Genomic DNA, 13,838 nt, shown 5'->3' with positions numbered 1-13,838 from the left:
TAATGGTCGCTCGACTCGAAGGCAATCCCGAAGGCCGTGGTGATGAAGGGGTGGGTGGAGAGGTAGAGCGACACGCTGTACTCTCGGAGGAAGCAACGCTTTTGGGTTTTGCTCTTGTCCATCAACTTCAAGGCCATCATCGTGCCTGTGGGGGTGGGGGGGGGGGGGTGGGGGGCGTTGGGACGGAGGGGTTGTAGGGAGCGTAGGGTGGGGTGAGAGAGGGAGAGAGCTCACGTATGGGACAAGCAACGAGGAGCCAGGATTATCCGCGAGCGAGAGAGCAAAGATCGGTCGCTAGGCAATGGCTGAGAATGGACAAGAACCTCGGGAATTCCAAATATTGCCAACAAGTGTCCCCTCACCTCAGCCTGGTGATGTCCCCTCCCCCTCACCTAGCGACTGCTGACCCATTCTGTCCTGCATTGCCCTCATCCAGAGTGCAAAGTAGTAATTTCCGATTGTTGGTCGCTGACGCAGTTAAGGCTAAGACCGGGGTGAGTGGTGTTTTGACAGAAGCCTGGGTTCAAAGACTAGTCGCAGCCCTCTGATTGGAGGGCTGTGACCCGTGGTGTTCCACAGGGATCAGTGCTGGGACCTTTGCTCTTTGTAGTATATATAAATGATTTGGAGGAAAATGTAACTGGTCTGATTAGTAAGTTTGCAGACGACACAAAGGTTGGTGGAATTGCGGATAGCGATGAGGACTGTCAGAGGATACAGCAGGATTTAGATTGTTTGGAGACTTGGGCGGAGAGATGGCAGATGGAGTTTAATCCGGACAAATGTGAGGTAATGCATTTTGGAAGGTCTAATACAGGTAGGGAATATACAGTGAATGGTAGAACCATTGACAGTCAGAGAGATCTTAGTGTGCATGTGTACAGGTCACTGAAAGGGGCGACACAGGTGGAGAAGGTAGTCAAGAAGGCACACGGCATGCTTGCCTTCATTGGCCGGGGCATTGAGTATAAGAATTGGCAAGTCATGTTGCAGCTGTATAGAACCTTAGTTAGGCCACACTTGGAGTATAGTGTCGCCACAGTACCAGAAGGATGTGGAGGCTTTAGAGAGGGTGCAGAAGAGATTTACCAGGATGTTGCCTGGTATGGAGGGCATTAGCTATGAGGAGCGGTCGAATAAACTCGGTTTGTTCTCACTGGAACGAAGGAGGTTGAGGGGAGACCTGATAGAGGTATACAAAACTATGAGGGGCATAGGCAGAGTGGATAGTCAGAGGCCTTTCCCCAGGGTAGAGGGGTCAATTTCTAGGGGGCATAGCTTTAAGGTGAGAGGGGCAAGGTTTAGAGGAGATTACGAGGTAGGTTTTTTTACGCAGAGGGTAGTGGGTGCCTGGAACTCGCTACCGGGGGAGGTAGTGGAAGCAGGGACGATAGTGACATTTAAGGGGCATCTTGAGAAATACATGAATAGGATGGGAATAGAGGGATACGGACCCAGGAAGTGCAGAAGATTTTAGTTTAGACGGGCAGCATGGTCGGCGCAGACTTGGAGGGCCGAAGGGCCTGTTCCTGTGCTGTACTTTTCTTTGTTCTTTGTTCTTTGGGAGCAATTAAGGCCCCGTAAAAAAAAAACTCGGGCTGACGGAATGTTGTTTGGATTGAGGTGGATTGGGAGGGAGGTCCCTGTGGAGTTAATTAGATTACAGCCTGGTGAGACAATGTAATTACCGGGACGAAGGTATCATGGCTTCTGTAGAGAGGCAGGGTTAGTTGAGTGCTCGTTCAAGATGGGAGCAAACGTCAAGCATCTCAATTCAGTTGAAAGATATGTCTGTAGATAGATTAGCAGTCTTTCTGTTCAGACAAGTGTGAAGAGAAGGCATGAAGCATCTTTTGGAGAAGGTACAGTGTGAGGTTCTGCATACTGCCACACGGCTCAGTGCTGGGACCCCAGCTATTCACAATAAAAATTCATGATTCATAATTCCGATGAGGGAACAAAACAAGTTGTGACATCTCAAAGTTTGCAGATACCAAGTTGGGTGGGAGGGCGAATTGTGACGAGGATGCAGGTATCCTACAGCAAGATCTGGGCAGGTTGGGGCGAGTGGGCAAACCAATGGCAGACGCAGTATAATTGGGATAAGTGTGAGGTTGTTCACGTTGGAAGCAAAAACAGGAAGGCAGATCACTACCTGAATTGGGAGAGGGGAGCTGTGCAGCGGGACCTGGGTGTCCTTGTGCACCGGTCGCTGAAGGTAAGATGCAGGGGCAGCAGACGGGAAAGACGGCCAATGGAATGTTGGCCTTCTTTGCGAGAGGTTTTGAGGAAAGAAGCAGGGATGTGTTGCTGCAATTGGACAGGGCCTTGGTGAGGCCACATAGAACATAGAACGATACAGCGCAGTACAGGCCCTTCGGCCCACGATGTTGCACCGAAACAAAAGCCATCTAACCTACACTATACCATTATCATCCATATGTTTATCCAATAAACTTTTAAATGCCCTCAATGTTGGCGAGTTCACTACTGTAGCAGGTAGGGCATTCCACGGCCTCACTACTCTTTGCGTAAAGAACCTACCTCTGACCTCTGTCCTATATCTATGACCCCTCAGTTTAAAGCTATGTCCCCTCGTGCCAGCCATTTCCATCCGCGGGAGAAGGCTCTCACTGTCCACCCTATCTAACCCCCTGATCATTTTGTATGCCTCTATTAAGTCTCCTCTTAACCTTCTTCTCTCCAACGAAAACAACCTCAAGTCCATCAGCCTTTCCTCATAAGATTTTCCCTCCATACCAGGCAACATCCTGGTCAATCTCCTCTGCACCCGCTCCAAAGCCTCCACGTCCTTCCTATAATGCGGTGACCAGAACTGTACGCAATACTCCAAATGCGGCCGTACCAGAGTTTTGTACAGCTGCACTTGGAGTATTGCGGGCAGTTTTGGTCTCCTCCCAGGAAGGATGTTCTTGCTCTCGAGGGAGGGCAGCGAAGGTTCACCAGACGGATTCCAGGGATGGCGGGACTGTCGCACGAGGAGAGGTTGACTCGGTTGGGATTGTTCCCGCTGGAGTTCCGAAGAATGAGGGGCGATGTCATAGAGACTTACAAAATTTGACCAGGACAAGACAGGGTGGATGCAGGGAAGATGTTACCAATGATGGGTGTGTCCAGAACCAGGGGTCACAGTCTGAGGATTCAGGGTAAACCATTTCGGACAGAGAACAAAGAACAAAGAAATGTACAGCACAGGAACAGGCCCTTCGGCCCTCCAAGCCCTTGCCGACCATGCTGCCCGACTAAACTACAATCTTCTACACTTCCTGGGTCTGTATCCTTCTATTCCCATCCAATTCATGTATTTGTCAAGATGCCCCTTAAATGTCACTATCGTCCCTGCTTCCACCACCTCCTCCGGTAGCGGGTTCCAGGCACCCACTACCCTCTGTGTAAAAATCTTGCCTCGTACATCTCCTCTAAACCTTGCCCCTCGCACCTTAAACCTATGGCCCCCTAGTAATTGACCCCTCTACCCTGGGGAAAAGCCTCTGACTATCCACTCTGTCTATGCCCCTCATAATTTTGTAGACCTCTATCAGGTCTCCCCTCAACCTCCTTCGTTCCAGTGAGAACAAACCGAGTTTATTCAACCGCTCCTCATAGCTAATGCCCTCCATACCAGGCAACATTCTGGTAAATCTCTTCTGCACCCTCTCTAAAGCCTCCACATCCTTCTGGTAGTGTGGCGACCAGAATTGAACACTCTACTCCAAGTGTGGCCTAACTAAGGTTCTGTACAGCTGCAACATGACTTGCCAATTCTTATACTCAATGCCCCGGCCAATGAAGGCAAGAATGCCGTATGCCTTCTTGACTACCTTCCCCACCTGTGTCGCCCCTTTCAGTGACCTGTGGACCTGTACTCCTAGATCTCTTTGACTTTCAATACTCTTGAGGGTTCTACCATTCACTGTATATTCCCTACCTGCATTAGACCTTCCAAAATGCATTATCTCACATTTGTCCATCTGCCATCTCTCCGCCCAAGTCTCCAGACAATCTAAATCCTGCTGTATCCTCCGACAGTCCTCATCGCTATCCGCAATTCCACCAACCTTTGTGTCGTCTGCAAACGAGATGAGGAGACGCTTCACACAAAGAGTGGTGAGCCTGTGGAATTCATTACCACGGGATGTAGTTGATGCTAAAACTTTGAATATATCCACGAGGCGGCTGGGTACGGCACTCGGGGGAGAATGGGGTCAAAGGCTATGGGGAGAAAGGAGGATTTGGCGATGGAGTTGGATGATCAGCCGTGATGGTGATGAATGGCGGAGCAGGCTTGAAAGGCCCAAAGGCCTCCTCCTGATCCTATCTTCGATGTATGTATGGCTCTGAGAGAGTGGGCAGATCTGTCCTTCAAAGCAACGTCGAAAGATCTCTCTTTCTCAAAGAAATGGCAGGGATCTTCGACACCGGGATCATACGAAGGGAGCAACGATTGTGGCGAATTTGCAGTGCTAACCTCCCACCTGAACCCTTGCCCATCGCCGAGAGGTTTGGGTCCTCTAAACTGGAGAACAGTTACCAGTGGTGTGCCACAAGGATCTGTTTTGGGGCCACTGCTGTTTGTCATTTTTATACATGACCTGGAGGAGGGCGTAGAAGGATGGGTGAGTAAATTTGCAGATGACACTAAAGTCGGTGGAGTTGTGTACAGTGCGGAAGTGTACAGGTTACAGAGGGACATAGATAAGCTGCAGAGCTGGGCTGAGAGGTGGCAAATGGAGTTTAATGCAGAAAAGTGTGAGGTGATTAATTTTGGACGGAATAACAGGAAGACAGAGCACTGGGCTAATGGTAAGATTCTTGGCAGTGTGGATGAGCAGAGAGATCTCGGTGTCCATGTACATTGATCCCTGAAAGTTGCCACCCAGTTTGAGAGGGTTGTTAAGAAGGCATACGGTGTGTTAGCTTTTATTGGTAGAGGGATTGAGTTTCGGAGCCATGAGGTCATGTTGCAGCTGTACAAAACTCTGGTGCGGCCGCATTTGGAGTATTGCGTGCAATTCTGGTCGCCGCATTATAGGATGTGGAAGCTTTGGAAAGGGTGCAGAGGAGATTTACCAGGATGTTGCCTGGTATGGAGGGAAGATAAGGGTATTCAAATGGTCATTGGATAGACATATGGACGATAAGGGAATAGTGTAGATGGGCTTTAGAGTGGTTTCACAGGTCGGCGCAACATCGAGGGCCAAAGGGCCTGTACTGCGCTGTAATGTTCTAAACGTAACCAACCTGAAGATGAATTAGTTGCACAGTTTCTATCTGCTTTGAAGAAACTCGCAGAATCCTGCGGATTTGAGGAATGCCTTGAAAGACACTATTGGAGACAGACTAGTACGTGGGGGAAGAAACGAAGATGTCCAGGGGAAGACACGTTATACCTAAAGAAGGCTTTGGAAGTCAGGATCTCTACGGAATGTGCAGCAAAGGAACCAAGCAGTTACATTGAAGCACAGGAATCCATTAGGATTTGAATTCCGAGGCAAGGTGGCCGGGACCTCGAGGTGGAATTCTGGGATACAACAGGGAACCAAGCTTTGAACTGGGCCTGAAAAGAGGGACATGTGGGCCACCGTCTCGGAATTGCCCGGACAAATCCAAGAACGCCAAATTTCCGGGGATGCTACCGATCGTGCGGAAGGGTCAAGATTTTCTGGGTGTTGCCTTGAGATCTTCAGGGGTTAAGGCTGGTGGGGGGTGGCGGGGGGGGGGGGGGGAGGTGAAGCAACATTTGCACCACGCAAGGGGCAGCACGGTAGCATAGTGGTTAGCACAATTGCTTCACAGCTCCAGGGTCCCGGGTTCGATTCCCGGCTTGGGTCACTGCCTGTGCGGAGTCTGCACATCCTCCCCGTGTGTGCGTGGGTTTCCTCCGGTGTCCGGTTTCCTCCCACAGTCCAAAAATGAGCAGGTTAGGTGGATTGGCCATGATAAATTGCCCTTAGTGTCCAAAATTGCCCTTAGTGTTGGGTGGAGTTACTGGGTTCTGGGGATGGGGTGGAGGTGTGGGCTTGGGTAGGGTGCTCTTTCCAAGAGCCGGTGTAGACTCGATGGGCCGAATGGCCTCCTTCTGCCCTGTAAATTCTATGATAAGTGCCCAGGCAATGACCATCTCCAACAGGACAGGTGCTAACCATTGCCCCCTGACATTCAGTGGCATTACCATCGCTGAATCCCCAACCACCATCGACATCCTAAGGGTTACCATTGATGAGAAACTGAACTGGACCCGGCCGTATAAATCCTGCGTCTACCAGAGCAGGTCAGAGGCTGGGAATCCTGCGGAGAGCAACTCACCCACTGACCCCCCCCCCCCCCCAAAGTCCGCCACCCACACGGACACAAGTCAGGAGCGTGACGGGACCACTCCCCCCGCTCGCCTGGGTGAGCCCGGCTCCCGACCACGCTCGAGGAGCTCGACACCCTCCAGGATGAGACCCCCCACGGCCCCGCTCGATCGAGAGGCTAACCTCTCCCCCCCCCCCCCTGCCCCCCCGCCACCTTCAACATCTGCTCCCTTCACCCCCGGCGCACAGCCACCGCCGTATGTACCGTCCACAAGACGCACCGCAGTCACTCGCGCACCTTCCAAACCGGCCACTTCTACCCCCTAGAGGAACAAGGGGGGGGGGGCCGGCAGAAGCACAGGGAACGACCACCACCCCCCCCTCACGCGAGTCCCCCATCTCCGAGCCACCCCGCCTCCCCAACTGGGAAATATATCGGCCGTTCCTCCTGCCATGTGATGCACCTGGAAGGAAAGGCTGTTTATCAAATAGCTGCAGTGATGTCAGTGCGTGGGTGGAGCTGTGCTCAAAGCAACAAAATGAATGTTGGTCTCTCTCTCTCTCAAGCTAAAGGATTTCTTCAGATCACTTGATGGTTGCAAAGTAATACCCGTTCCTGCAACAAATTTAAACCTGCTGTCTTTGTTAAAAGGGTTTAACTTATGGATGTTGCAAGGAAAGGTACTCAGGGTTACCGAGAGAGTATCGTATCTGTGGGGATTATCAGTGCTGGTGGTTGATGAGATGTTTATAAAATGTTAGAAATAGGAAAGGAGCAGTCACCTTGTTAGGAGTTTTCTATAGGCCCCCTCAATAGTAGCAGAGATGTGGAGGAACAGATTGGGAAACAGATTTTGGAAAGGTGCAGAAGTCGCACGGCAGTAGTCATGGGCGACTTTAACTTCCCAAATATTGAGTGGAAACTCTTTAGATCAAATAGTTTGGATGGGGTGGTGTTTGTGCAGTGTGTCCAGGAAGCTTTTCTAACACAGTATGTAGATTGTCCGACCAGAGGAGGGGCAATATTGGATTTAGTACTGGGTAATGAACCAGGGCAAGTGATAGATTTGTTAGTGGGGGAGCATTTTGGAGATAGTGACCACAATTCTGTGACTTTCACTTTAGTAATGGAGAGGGATAGGTACGTGCAACAGGGCAAGGTTTACAATTGGGGGAAGGGTAAATACGATGTTGTCAGACAAGAATTGAAGTGCATAAGTTGGGAACATAGGCTGTCAGGGAAGGACACAAGTGAAATGTGGAACTTGTTCAAGGAACAGGTGCTACGTGTCCTTGATATGTATGTCCCTGTCAGGCAGGGACGAGATGGTCGAGTGAGGGAACCATGGTTGACAAGAGAGGTTGAATGTCTTGTTAAGAGGAAAAAGGTGACTTATGTAAGGCTGAGGAAACAAGGTTCAGACAGGGCATTGGAGGGATACAAGATAGCCAGGAGGGAACTGAAGAAAGGGATTAGGAGAGCTAAGAGAGGGCATGAACAATCTTTGGCGGGTAGGATCAAGGAAAACCCCAAGGCCTTTTACACATATGTGAGAAATATGAGAATGACGAGAGCGAGGGTAGGTCCGATCAAGGACAGTAGCGGGAGATTGTGTATTGAGTCTGAAGAGATAGGAGAGGTCTTGAACGAGTACTTTTCTTCTGTATTTAGAAATGAGAGGGGCGATATTGTGGGAGAGGACAGTGTGAAACAGATTGGTAAGCTCGAGGAAATACTTGTTAGGAAGGAAGATGTGTTGGGCATTTTGAAAAACTTGAGGATAGACAAGTCCCCCAGGCCTGACGGGATATATCCAAGGATTCTATGGGAAGCAAGAGATGAAATTGCAGAGCCGTTGGCAATTATCTTTTCGTCCTCACTGTCAACAGGGGTGGTACCAGGGGATTGGAGAGTGGTGAATGTCGTGCCCCTGTTCAAAAAAGGGACTAGGGATAACCCTGGGAATTACAGGCCAGTTAGTCTTACTTCGGTGGTGGGCAAAGTAATGGAAAGGGTACTGAAGGATAGGATTTCTGAGCATCTGGAAAGACACTGCTTGATTAGGGATAGTCAGCACGGATTTGTGAGGGGTAGGTCTTGCCTTACAAATCTTATTGAATTCTTTGAGGAGGTGACCAAGCATGTGGATGAAGGTAAAGCAGTGGATGTAGTGTACATGGATTTTAGTAAGGCATTTGATAAGGTTCCCCATGGTAGGCTTATGCAGAAAATAAGGAGGCATGGGATAGTGGGAAATTTGGCTAGTTGGATAACGAACTGGCTAACCGATAGAAGTCAGAGAGTGGTGGTGGATGGCAAATATTCAGCCTGGATCCCAGTTACCAGTGGCGTACCGCAGGGATCACTTCTGGGTCCTCTGCTGTTTGTGATTTTCATTAATGACTTGGATGAGGGAGTTGAAGGGTGGGTCAGTAAATTTGCAGACGATACGAAGATTGGTGGAGTTGTGGATAGTGAGGAGGGCTGTTGTCGGCTGCAAAGAGACATAGATAGGATGCAGAGCTGGGCTGAGAAGTGGCAGATGGAGTTTAACCCTGAAAAGTGTGAGGTTGTCCATTTTGGAAGGACAAATATGAATGCGGAATACAGGGTTAACGGTAGAGTTCTTGGCAATGTGGAGGAGCAGAGAGATCTTGGGGTCTATGTTCATAGATCTTTGAAAGTTGCCACTCAAGTGGATAGAGCTGTGAAGAAGGCCTATGGTGTGCTCGCGTTCATTAACAGAGGGATTGAATTTAAGAGCCGTGAGGTGATGATGCAGCTGTACAAAACTTTGGTAAGGCCACATTTGGAGTACTGTGTACAGTTCTGGTCGCCTCAATTTAGGAAGGATGTGGAAGCTTTGGAAAAGGTGCAAAGAAGATTTACCAGGATGTTGCCTGGAATGGAGAGTAGGTCTTACGAGGAAAGGTTGAGGGTGCTAGGCCTTTTCTCATTAGAACGGAGAAGGAGGAGGGGCGACTTGATAGAGGTTTATAAGATGATCAGGGGAATAGATAGAGTAGACAGTCAGAGAATTTTTCCCCGGGTGGAACAAACCATTACAAGGGGACATAAATTTAAGGTGAAAGGTGGAAGATATAGGTGGGATATCAGAGGTAGGTTCTTTACCCAGAGAGTAGTGGGAGCATGGAATGCACTACCTGTGGAAGTAGTTGAGTCGGAAACATTAGGGACCTTCAAGCAGCTATTGGATAGGTACATGGATTACGGTAAAATGATATAGTGTAGATTTATTTGTTCTTAAGGGCAGCATGGTAGCACAGTGGTTAGCACAATTGCTTCACAGCTCCAGGGTCCCAGGTTCGATTCCGGCTTGGGTCACTGTCTGTGCGGAGTCTGCACGTCCTCCCCGTGTCTGCGTGGGTTTCCTCCGGGTGCTCCGGTTTCCTCCCACAGTCCAAAGATGTGCGGGTTAGGTGAATTACATAGATTACATAGAACATACAGTGCAGAAGGAGGCCATTCGGCCCATCGAGTCTGCACCGACCACTTAAGCCCTCACTTCCACCCTATCCCCGTAACCCAATAACTCCTCCTAACCTTTATGGACACTACGGGTAATTTAGCATGGCCAATCCACCTAACCTGCACGTCTTTGGACTGTAGGAGGAAACCGGAGCACCCGGAGGAAACCCACGCGGACACGGGGAGAACGTGCAAACTCCGCACAGACAGTGACCCAGCGGGGAATCGAACCTGGGACCCTGGCGCTGTGAAGCCACAGTGATAATCACTTGTGCTACCGTGCTGCCCATGAATTGGCCCATGATAAATTGCCCTTAATGTCCAAAATTGCCCTTGGTGTTGGGTGGAGGTGTTGAGTTTGGGTAGGGTGCTCTTTCCAGGAGCCGGTGCAGACTCAAAGGGCCAAATGGCCTCCTTCTGCGCTGTAAATTCAATGATAATCTATGATTAATCTAGGACAAAGGTTCGGCACAACATCGTGGGCCGAAGGGCCTGTTCTGTGCTGTATTTTCTATGTTCTATGTTCTAACTGGGTTCATAGAATAAACATTGTTTTGTTTTAAAAATACTTCAGCTCTCTGTTGCATCACACCTGGACTTCCCCACAACCAAAATCTATTAAAGGTGGTGGTTCAGGTGAACTCTATGATACACTTTGGGGTTCTCTAAACCCTCGCCCATAATTTTTCACTGTCAGATTTACTTGGTAGGGGGGGGGGGGGGGGGGGGTTTCTTGGTGAAATTGGAAGATGCTTGAGCAGGGGAAACACGGATCAGAGCTCTGGATTTCCCTGCGCGAATTGCGATCGGTTGCAGTCAGGGTTGTGGTCAGGGTTAGGGCGGCGGTTAGGGGTTTGGGAGTGCCGCTCAGGGAGCGCCGGCAGGAGCGGGGAAGGGATTCGCGAGGCGATGGGGGAGGGAGCGCCCGGGGGCCTCCCGAGCGCAGACTGACCTCGAAAGCGGTGTTTGACGAGGTGCACTTGGCCGTAACTGCCGCTGCCCAACTCCTTGATGAACTCGTAATGTTCGGCCACCTCCATGCGGGTCAACGTCTGCGAAAGGAGCAGCATCAACTCCTCGATGAATAGGTCGGGGCCAAGGCGATTGCCGCCCTCCATTCCCGGAGGGATCGCGGGCGCAGCCACCTTCAAGGGCAACAAAACGTTTCAGAAATCAGTGAATGCACAATCTCGTTTTGCAATAGCAAATCTGGTTATTCAGCAGGGTGAGGGTCACTCACTGTGTAACTGTACAGAGTCACTGTTTATTCAGCAGGGTGAGGATCACTCACTGTGCAACTGTACAGAGTCACTGTTTATTCAGGGTGAGGGTCACTCACTGTGTAACTGTACAGAGTCACTGTTTATTCAGAGTGAGGATCACTCACTGTGTAACTGTACAGAGTCACTGTTTATTCAGCAGGGTGAGGATCACTCACTGTGTAACTGTACAGAGTCACTGTTTATTCAGCAGGGTGAGGATCACTCACTGTGTAACTGTACAGAGTCACTGTTTATTCAGGGTGAGGATCACTCACTGTGTAACTGTACAGAGTCACTGTTTAATCAGCAGGGTGAGGATCACTCACTGTGTAACTGTACAGAGTCACTGTTTATTCAGGGTGAGGATCACTCACTGTGTAACTGTACAGAGTCACTGTTTATTCAGCAGGGTGAGGATCACTCACTGTGTAACTGTACAGAGTCACTGTTTATTCAGCAGGGTGAGGATCACTCACTGTGTAACTGTACAGAGTCACTGTTTATTCAGGGTGAGGATCACGCACTGTGTAACTGTACAGAGTCACTGTTTATTCAGCAGGGTGAGGATCACTCACTGTGTAACTGTACAGAGTCACTGTTTATTCAGAGTGAGGATCACTCACTGTGTAACTGTACAGAGTCACTGTTTATTCAGCAGGGTGAGGATCACTCACTGTGTAACTGTACAGAGTCACTGTTTATTCAGCAGGGTGAGGATCACTCACTGTGTAACTGTACAGAGTCACTGTTTATTCAGCAGGGTGAGGATCACTCACTGTGTAACTGTACAGAGTCACTGTTTATTCAGCAGGGTGAGGATCACTCACTGTGTAACTGTACAGAGTCACTGTTTATTCAGCAGGATGAGGATCACTCACTGTGTAACTGTACAGAGTCACTGTTTATTCAGCAGGGTGAGGATCACTCACTGTGTAACTGTACAGAGTCACTGTTTATTCAGCAGGGTGAGGATCACTCACTGTGTAACTGTGCAGAGTCACTGTTTATTCAGCAGGGTGAGGATCACTCACTGTGTAACTGTACAGAGTCACTATTTATTCAGCAGGGTGAGGATCACTCACTGTGTAACTGCACAGAGTCACTGTTTATTCAGCAGTGTCAGGGTCACTCACTGTGTAACTGTACAGAGTCACTGTTTATTCAGCAGGGTGAGGATCACTCACTGTGTAACTGTACAGAGTCACTGTTTATTCAGCAGGGTGAGGATCACTCACTGTGTAACTGTACAGAGTCACTGTTTATTCAGGGTGAGGATCACTCACTGTGTAACTGTACAGAGTCACTGTTTATTCAGGGTGAGGATCACTCACTGTGTAACTGTACAGAGTCACTGTTTATTCAGCAGGGTGAGGATCACTCACTGTGTAACTGTACAGAGTCACTGTTTATTCAGCAGTGTGAGGGTCACTCACTGTGTAACTGTACAGAGTCACTGTTTATTCAGCAGGGTGAGGGTCACTCACTGTGTAACTGTACAGAGTCACTGTTTATTCAGCAGGGTGAGGATCACTCACTGTGTAAATGTACAGAGTCACTGTTTATTCAGGGTGAGGATCACTCACAGTGTAACTGTACAGAGTCACTGTTTATTCAGCAGGGTGAGGATCACTCACTGTGTAACTGTACAGAGTCACTGTTTATTCAGCAGGGTGAGGATCACTCACTGTGTAACTGTACAGAGTCACTGTTTATTCAGCAGGGTGAGGGTCACTCACTGTGTAACTGTACAGAGTCACTGTTTATTCAGGGTGAGGATCACTCACTGTGTAACTGTACAGAGTCACTGTTTATTCAGGGTGAGGATCACTCACTGTGTAACTGTACAGAGTCACTGTTTATTCAGGGTGAGGATCACTCACTGTGTAACTGTACAGAGTCACTGTTTATTCAGGGTGAGGGTCACTCACTGTGTAACTGTACAGAGTCACTGTTTATTCAGCAGGGTGAGGATCACTCACTGTGTAACTGTACAGAGTCACTGTTTATTCAGCAGGGTGAGGATCACTCACTGTGTAACTGTGCAGAGTCACTGTTTATTCAGGGTGAGGATCACTCACTGTGTAACTGTACAGAGTCACTGTTTATTCACGGTGAGGATCACTCACTGTGTAACTGTACAGAGTCACTGTTTATTCAGCAGGGTGAGGATCACTCATTGTGTAACAGTACAGAGTCACTGTTTATTCAGCAGGGTGAGGATCACTCACTGTGTAACTGTACAGAGTCACTGTTTATTCAGCAGGGTGAGGATCACTCACTGTGTAACTGTACAGAGTCACTGTTTATTCAGCAGAGTGAGGATCACTCACTGTGTAACTGTACAGAGTCACTGTTTATTCAGCAGGGTGAGGATCACTCACTGTGTAACTGTACAGAGTCACTGTTTATTCAGCAGGGTGAGGATCACTCACTGTGTAACTGTACAGAGTCACTGTTTATTCAGGGTGAGGATCACTCACTGTGTAACTGTACAGAGTCACTGTTTATTCAGTGTGAGGATCACCGACTGTGTAACTGTACAGAGTCACTGTTTATTCAGGGTGAGGATCACTCACTGTGTAACTGTACAGAGTAACTGTTTATTCAGGGAGAGGATCACTCACTGTGGAACTGTACAGTCACTGTTTATTCAGCAGGGAGAGGATCACTCACTGTGTAACTGTACAGAGTCACTGTTTATTCAGGGTGAGGATCACTCAGTGTGTAACTGTACAGAGTCACTGTTTACTCAGCAGGGTGAGGATCACT

The 13,838-nt window shown here is 49.0% G+C and overlaps 1 protein-coding gene across 1 annotated transcript in view; it reads right to left on the bottom strand.

Moving 5' to 3' along the window:
• LOC140406139 (serine/threonine-protein kinase SBK1-like) overlaps window positions 1-10,948 on the bottom strand; it is a 17,758-nt gene extending 6,810 nt beyond the window's left edge. The window contains exons 1-2 of the mRNA XM_072494282.1: window positions 10,760-10,948; window positions 1-145 (exon numbers count right to left, since the gene is read on the bottom strand). The exon at window positions 1-145 is cut by the window's left edge and continues 58 nt beyond it. Of these exons, the coding sequence (XP_072350383.1) occupies window positions 1-145; window positions 10,760-10,925 (311 nt within the window). The 5' untranslated portion in view covers window positions 10,926-10,948. The remainder of the gene's footprint in view (window positions 146-10,759) is intronic.
• Between the last annotated feature and the right edge of the window lie 2,890 nt (window positions 10,949-13,838).

Source organism: Scyliorhinus torazame, unplaced genomic scaffold, assembly GCF_047496885.1.
Source record: "Scyliorhinus torazame isolate Kashiwa2021f unplaced genomic scaffold, sScyTor2.1 scaffold_305, whole genome shotgun sequence".
Lineage (NCBI taxonomy): Eukaryota > Metazoa > Chordata > Chondrichthyes > Carcharhiniformes > Scyliorhinidae > Scyliorhinus > Scyliorhinus torazame.
This window is presented reverse-complemented; position numbering and strand designations above follow the sequence as displayed.